Source organism: Coccinella septempunctata, chromosome 2, assembly GCF_907165205.1.
Source record: "Coccinella septempunctata chromosome 2, icCocSept1.1, whole genome shotgun sequence".
Classification (NCBI taxonomy): domain Eukaryota; kingdom Metazoa; phylum Arthropoda; class Insecta; order Coleoptera; family Coccinellidae; genus Coccinella; species Coccinella septempunctata.
The window spans coordinates 39024221-39032511 of record NC_058190.1 but is presented as its reverse complement, the minus strand read 5'-3'; the positions used below and the strand labels follow the sequence as shown (position 1 = coordinate 39032511).

At 37.4% G+C, this 8291-nt stretch overlaps 1 protein-coding gene across 1 annotated transcript; it reads left to right on the top strand.

Annotated features, from left to right (window-relative positions):
* The first annotated feature begins 262 nt into the window (after positions 1–262).
* Positions 263–3505, top strand: LOC123307872 (facilitated trehalose transporter Tret1-like). Its single transcript, XM_044890344.1, has 2 exons — positions 263–487; positions 1786–3505. Exons 1-2 carry the CDS (start codon positions 461–463, stop codon positions 3157–3159), a joined length of 1401 nt encoding a protein of 466 aa, XP_044746279.1. The 5' UTR covers positions 263–460; the 3' UTR covers positions 3160–3505.
* The last annotated feature ends 4786 nt before the right edge of the window (positions 3506–8291 follow it).

Sequence of the window (8291 nt, the reverse complement as noted above, 5' to 3'; positions counted from 1 at the left end):
TTGTTGAAACTTTTATATTTGATAGTTCTTCCTCGCCTCCGAAAAGGTGAGCTACCCCGTATATAAGTCCAAAAGATGCTCCCTGACTCCATTGTTGGGAAGAACAGCCCATTTTCCGTGTCCTTATGAAAAGTGGAGAATAGGGAATAAGACCAATTTCCCAAGCGTTTGGCAAACGCGCATTCCGCAGATATGTACGTTTTCGCCAGTTACACGGTCAAAAAGAGGCGGCAACAGTAAATTCCCGACCTCGGACATGAGAGGTCCTCAACCACCATTCAATGCGCCTTCTTAGGCCGTCACAAAACAAGAAAAGCCTGACTAGAATCGCTGCCATTTCCGCAAGTATGAAAAGCTCACGTCGCCTGATGATGTCAATGTTAACCTGAAACGTTGTGACGTGATAATAAGTGCCAGGGTTCGACCGAGCTTTTCAAGATTCGAATTGTTTGGAGGGAAAATGACGGGGCAGTTGTATGCTCAGACGGTATGTTGAAAAAATTTGTAGGGATGATTTATCATCCACTGAAAGTGTTCATGTATTTATGGGGAGAAATCAAGAGTGTGAGGATTCACAAATTCAAAAAGACAATTGGAAATTATGTATCAATTAACAATAGGTCCTTCATAGGCTCGCTTTGTAGATATAAAAAGAAATAAACTCAAAATAGCTGAGAATATTTCTTTCTACTCTTTTCGTTTCTAGATAATTATCATAATATTATTATTCAGGATTAAAATTTGTTTATTTTTCACTTAATTTGATAAAGTAATTTATAAATTGAAATATTTATAAACCCTTCTGAAGTACTTTTGAAATATTGATTGATGAATAATTACAAAAATAAATTAAGGTGTAATAAGTTTCTTTTTTGATCTTTCCTCAATCACTGCCCTACTAAGAAGAAACATCAATCACTCCTAAATTTCATTTAACTGACCAAATCGTTCTCGGTAACAAAAGGTCCATGCATTTCTATTCGAGCATTTTTCTACAGAATAATATAGAAAATATCAATTTTGTCCTTTACTTTTAAGCCACTCTGTATTTAGTCGTAAAAAACTCATACTGGTGAAAATCATGTGTAATACAGTTTCCTCAGTTCAATTTCAATGTACTGATAATTTCCACCAGAAAGGAGAAAGTTTTTTTATTGCATGCTAAACTTAAATGTTCAGACATTTTTGACACTGTTTCAAAAGATGGAATTTTTTTTCCATTTAATTTAGGACACCAACTTGGATCATAAATGAAGTAGAATTTTCGTGAAAGAATTAAATATTGCACAAAAATTCGTTTCCTTACATTTTCTGGTTCAAAACTATCATGTCATCAAGTTGTTTTCTCATACGGAAAATATAATTTGGAAATCAGAAGCTAATTTTCCCCCGTTTAAAAAAATATATTTATACAGGTGTTTGCCAATAAAAGGCAGTCCACCCCTGGTAAACTAAACAAGCTAATTTAAATTTAAGGGCAGTATTTTAAGTGGTTTTCACTACTGTTTATCGTGTCAACATTTCATTAAATTATTTTGAATAGTTCAAAATTTACTCCAGTAAAATGGATTTTCAGTGGCGTCGTTTAGGAGGCCGTATCTCTGTAGGGAGGGCTGCTAGGAAAAAAAAGATAGGAACTTGTCATCTTATTTCTTCAAGTTTTATTTAAATCTCAGAGATTTCCTACATTTTCCAGGACACCCTGTATAGTTTTGTGAATTTCTAACAATGATCCACTATCTAAATCAAAATATTTTCGTCAATTCTCACTGATGAATTTTCCAGGTATCTGGTCCAAACGGGCACTATTTCCTCGTTGCTGGTAAACCCGAATACCTAGGACAAGTACTGGCTTCTTTGGCAGTTTCCCTTGGACCCCTTGCAGCTGGTTTAGGCAAAGGATACAGCTCGCCAGCAATAGCATCCCTCCAAGAAAGAGACGCCGACGCCTTCCTCGTCAACGGACAACAAGCATCTTGGTTAGCAAGTCTCTCCCTTCTAGGGGCTCTCTTTGGGGCCCCTCTAGGAGGTGCTGCCGTCAGATGGGGTCGGAGAAGGACCTTGATATTCGCCGGCGCGCCTCTGTCCTTATGTTGGATCATCACAGTGTTCTCAGTAAGCGTGGAGGTGATGTGTTTTGCCGCCTTCGTCAGCGGTTTCCTCGTTGCCATCGTACAACTTTCTGCTCAAGTATACGTAAGTGAAATAGCAACGCCGAGCATAAGAGGTGGGCTTAGTGCACTTCTGAAGATAGCAGGGCACATCGGCGTCCTAGTAGCTTTCGCTGCAGGTGCATTTTTAGACTGGCGTCAACTGGCTGGTCTCATCTCATTAGCACCTGCAGCCATGTGCGTGGCTATGTGGAAAATACCAGAAAGTCCAGGTTGGTTGGTGCTCCGAGGTAGGTTGAGAGAAGCCGAGGAATCTTTGCGTTGGTTAAGGGGTGAAAATGCCGATTTAAGATTCGAGTTATCCGTCTTACAAGCTCACGTACTGAACAAAACAGTATCTGTCAGTCCATCTGCGCTGATGAACAGCCTAAAAACACCAGTTTTTATCGCCTGTGGTCTCATGTTCTTCCAAAGATTCTCCGGAGCTAACGCTTTCAATTTCTACGTGGTGAGTGTTTTTAAAGAAACGTTTGGAGGGACGAATCCCCATACGGCTGCAGTAGCTGTAGCTGTAGTACAATTACTATCGTCTCTGCTATCAGGTCTCCTGGTGGATATAGCTGGGAGACTACCGCTTTTGGTAGCCTCCAGCGTCCTGATGTCCTTCGCATTAGCCTCATTTGGTTCCTTCGCTTATTACGAAGATGTTCATCCAAAAACCGTACCGAATTTAGACTGGATACCTTTGCTTTGTGTGTTGATATTTACTGTAGCCTTCACCTTAGGAATAAGCCCCATATCGTGGCTGTTAGTAACGGAACTATTCGCGCTCGAACAGAGAGGTTTGGGTACAGCTTTAGCCACTTCTTTCAGCTATTTATGCGCTTTCATAGGAGTTAAGACGTTCGTTGATTTCCAAGAGCTTTTCGGCCTTTATGGTGCTTTTTGGCTGTACGCCTTCATTTCAGTTTGCGGCCTCTGTTTTGTAGTTTGTTGCGTTCCAGAGACCAAGGGTAGGGACCTGACTCAAATAGATGCGTTCAGATGACCCCACGCAAACGGAGCAGCGCCAGCAGTGGCTGTGAGCGTTGTTGAAAGATACTGCTAAACATAGGACGAATGATCTAAAGAAAACTTCAGACTTTCGTGAAAACAATCATACAAAATTCGTAGTGACTTGTTGTAGGGCCCAATACAAAGTTTTGCAGTCAGAAAATTATCCAAATGTAAATTTAAGATTCGTTCACAGTATTTGAAACAAATTTCGACTATTTGAGAATATAGCTCACTCGGAAAATATTATCATGGGTCTTATTGAATGCCATATTGGTCCTGCCATACGTACAGGTGAAATCGAATAATTGTGAGCTACAGTTTGCAAATCCATGGCTAGTTTCTTCGGCCCATGGCGTGGTTATGTCTTTTCGGTTACACGCATGTCCAATATGTCCATTCTAGAGAAACCGACTTGCTAGTGTGAGGCCTGTGCGCATGGCTAGCGTTTGGAGATTGACTAGTCAATACATATTCGCAACTTACAAGGGCTTCCAGAAAAATTCATACCCGTTTGGAAGGGTTAGGAAGTTTTGAAGAAATACAGCTGAGACTAAACAATCAAGATAAATTTTTATTATTATTTCGATTTGGTGTAGGTTAAGTCGGAGTAAGTGCCTAATAGGGACACTTTTATATACCAAGAATTTCACTCTTGTTACGTTGTATCTGTGACAGTTCGAACTGAATAGAATATACAGAGTTGGCCATTGAAAACGAAACAGCGGCTCTGTAGATTGGCTGAACCGAATTATATAAAAACGCTTCGAAATAAAGGGGGTTGGGGTTATAACACTAAGGGTTGAATCGATACGGTTTCGTATTTGATCGAAAAAGTTGTCTCCGTGGAATCAAAAATCGACGTGTTTTTATACAATTCATTTCTGCCGACCTACAGAGCCGCTGTTGCGTTTTCAATGGCCCACTCTGTAAAATTAATACCACTTCAGAGATCTCTGACCGGAATGAAGGCTACAGAAAGTTCGCAAATGGAGCAACGTTTTTATCGGATTATCTTAAATCGTCCAGAAAATCCTCCACATTGGAATTCTGAGGTTTTGAAGTGAAGAGAATGCGTGCCAGAGTCTCTGACCTGGGAAATATACAGGGTGTATTAAAATACAGCAAAAATGCGAATAATATCTTATCTGAAAACTCAAATAAGGGGTCGTTAAAAATAAAAACGGAGTACCTTTTATTTAAAAAGACTCCAGAGTTTCAGAAAATGCAAATTTGAATCTTGCGAGAAGTGAAGGTGGTTTTGAGAGTTGTTACCCCTAAAAACCCCATTTAACGAAACAGTAGCAGGAGTTCAGAATAATTAAACACTATGAACATATCAAAAATTTCTACGAAATATCTCTTGCAGTCTTTTCCTTCCGATTTCATCACCTGAAACGTTAGAAAATTTTCCATTTTCGAAATTCCATATCTTAAAGGGGATGCATACTTAATCCCATATTTCATCCCAAAATATTCATGTTTTCGGACAAGGAAAGACCTATTGAAATTCAAGTCAACTGCTCCTGTAGAATGAAAATAATATAATTTAATTATTTCGAACAAGTTACTCAAACATCTACTTGCCACAAAAGAACTGGAGCCTTATAATTAAGGCTTGTCAATTCAAAATTCAGATCCGAAAGGCAAGGTGAAGAGTTGCGTATACTTAACGTATACTTCATTCAAATTTATTTTAGCAGTCGGTTGGCCATGAAATAATTTTCTCAAGTTTTTGTAACTAGAACGAAGTTAGGTTGGCACTCATGAAATGTCGTTAATGTCATAACGTCGTTGCCACAACTAATATCAATTTTTATTACGAAAATGCCGAAAGTTATTGAAAAAAGAGACAGGGTTTCAGGAAGTGCTATTTAGAATTCAGGTCCGCTCATTCGAATAGTTATACCCTGATATTCTAAAATCCACAATACGTTAGACGGTAGCGAACATATTCAATGTAAGAGATTTTATATAATATTTCATCTGGATCTAAAAGACTTATATTTCAGCTGAATATTTCCACAATCAGAAAGATTGTGAATGAAGAGGATGACAAAGAATTTCCTGCCCTGTTACTTGTTTATTCATGTGAAATTTTTGTTCAACGGTGAAGTTGCATCTTAACTTGAAACTTCCTTCAATTCCTTTTACTTATATTGATGCAAGATGATTTTTGTTGAAGAATTTACATTCTTGTATTTATCTGTTAATTCCTTCGGGAGATACCCATTCCCAACCACTGCATCATATGCATTTCATCTTCGGGTTAATATTTTTGAAATCTACAAATGATGTAAACCAAAGAAGATAACGAACATTAACTCTCCTCAAGCTAGTGCATATTATGATATTATACTGATCTCTTGTATTTTCCATGCAAATAACTGGATTTGGTATGCCTTCAAACATTTTTTATAAACTTATGTTATGTTATTTGTTCGTCACCTATTTTCCGAAGAGATTCGACATTGTGATAAAATACGTAATAACAGAAACTTTTACGTAGAACGGGCAACATAGCGTTGATTTAAAACCCAAAAATGTTTTGACAAGCTTCATAACCCCACATTTTCGTACTATACAGAGTGAAATGTGTCAAATTTCCATGGCCAACCGACTGCTAAAATAAAATTGAATGAAGTATACTTTTCTATCTTAAAACATCAAAAAGCCCCAATTAGGGAAGAAGATTGAGTTTGCAATATACTACCCCCACTCTGTGGAGGTAGTTGAAACGATACACAATGCTTTATTTTGCTTTTCTCGTATTGAACTCATTTTCAAACTGATATTAGGTAGATTCGAGGTACAAACTTCCAAAAAAAAATTTAGTAATATCTGAAGTAGACGTTTTTTCGTGTTCATTCAGTTACTTACAAATTTTGGTACGTTCTTAGTTCTTACCCTGTCTTACTTTTCTAATCATATTAGAGTTTCTTACAAAGGGTACTTCAATGGTAAATATATGATAAAATAAAGCTTGATGTACAAGAAAATCCATGTATTCGCACTGTGAGAATCGATAGAGATAGATATTCAAAATTCCATTCAAGGTTTCAGGTGAAAATTTTTGTCTAATACAAAATTGTCTAATACAAAAATGATAAGAATTATCACTATTTTGTTCCTATTTGGAATGTTTCTGAATATTTTCAGATAGATGGTTCATCCCCTTCTTCGGTGAGTTAATTCTAGAAAAATAAAATTTTCCAAAACCTGTGGTTTTCCAAATTTATTGCCTGTGAGTTTAGAGGGATAGTCAAACATGACATGAGGAATCATAAAAATAGCAATCAAGGGCAATAAGTTCAAGAATAAATGGATTTTTTTATAATTGTATGTTTCAGTTTTAATTATTCGTTCTGAAGGGAGTATTACTCTAGCTTCAAATCGAAAAGTGAAACTGTTGACCCAATTTTCCAGTATATTTACGTCGAAAAGGTTGTCACAGTATACTTTCCAGTAACATACCCTTCTATCTCCTACTTCAGAAGGGATGGTGCGGTCTGGATTAAAGCCAAACTCAAACGATTGAGGACCTTACATTACACACTTCTTATTTGATATCATGATACGAAGTTTTTCCCAAAAAAACACATGTATAAGAGATGTTCCAGATAGCTCATTGAAAGACACGAATAAAGAGAAATTCATATGTGATCCCTATGAATTGTTGAGCACTGTATCCGGAGAAGATATCATGCGATGGGTGCAATAATGAAATACTTATTGGAAGGCAGAAAAACATTCTACTCAGGAACGCAATTGAGAGATGCGTCCTTGCATCCACGAAACTCTCTGCTCTAGAGTAGAAAAAACATCCAATTCAATTATACAAACTCCCCGTTATCCTTGAACTCCCGAAAACAATTCATTTGGGCACCGCTTACGCGATTAAAATTCCCGGTGATATTTAGGAAAATTGGCAAGGATTCCGCCGCTTTTATTGGGGTTGATATAGACCTACTCGACAAAAAACGGGTCGTAGATTCCGATAACGTATAGAAGCGGGACATGAATTGATGACAAGATCCAGAATTCGGTCCTTTGTTAGGAATGTCAAGAACCACGTCATATATTGCGGGTGATAGAGAGCGCTGTCAAATTCCTGCACGGCCCAGAACGCAAAGTTGACTTGGTTTTCTGCCAGGGCTCGATACAGGCTCATGGGGTGGATCCACGAAAATTATGCTCAGAATTTCGTCGCAACATACGCTATTCTCTCTCTAGTTGAACCTTCCTCTTCAATTGCAGGGGAATATATCTACAATTCATTGAATTCAAGATCAATATAAGGGTGTTAGGACAGCAGCGTTAGACTACTGCAACTAAAGCATTTATTGCTGGAGTAGCTTCAAATGTGTCCTAATCCTAGGCAGAGACAAGGTTGTCTCTGGTGCCCTCTGAGAGGATTTTTCGCGGTTTTTCGGTCATATCTTCTGGGGGACTGAAAATTCCAAAAAAATGGTCCTTATTGAAATTGTAGACCATTAAATTTTGCTTGCAATGAGACCAGAAGTATATATTTTGGACTACCCGTTCTCGATATATAGATCCTCAATGTTTGATAAATTTATCAGAATAGAGAAAAATATTCGTTTTAACGCCAGTTATACGACATAACCTTTTTATACTGGGTGAGTCTTTGCTCGTACAAATATTTTAACAGTAGTTTTGATCTTGAGATAAAAATAAAAACATTTTTTCCTTTTGGGCCTTATAAAAGATAAAGCCATTTTAAGTTTTCATAATGAACTCTGCCACCTCTAGAGAAACAAAATTACCTTCAGGATATCAAACTAAAGCTATGACACTACACATCTGTGGATCTTAAACAGAGTTACAATCAGCCAAAGTACCCAATTTTCCGAACAGATATCGACATCAATGTAGTCGAAAACAGCGGGAAAATATGAAGAACACTTTTACTTTTAAAAACGTTCAAATATTCATAAGTTAGCGTCCAACTTAATTTCAAGGGTTGGGTTCTTTGAATTTTCGCAATTTTTATGGTAGAAAAGTGTTTCTTTTGACCTCAAGAATCTACTCTTGAGATGTTCGTACGAGTTAAAGATTCACCCTGTATATGATGAAATTTAAGTCAAAAAAGTTACTGAGCATTGA

Bases quoted from the DNA above. Each gene is read 5' to 3' on its own strand.
- LOC123307872 (XM_044890344.1), top strand. From the start codon at position 461: ATGACGGGGCAGTTGTATGCTCAGACG. The intron at 488-1,785 runs GTATGTTGAAAA...TGAATTTTCCAG, and splicing joins GGCAGTTGTATGCTCAGACG to GTATCTGGTCCAAACGGGCA.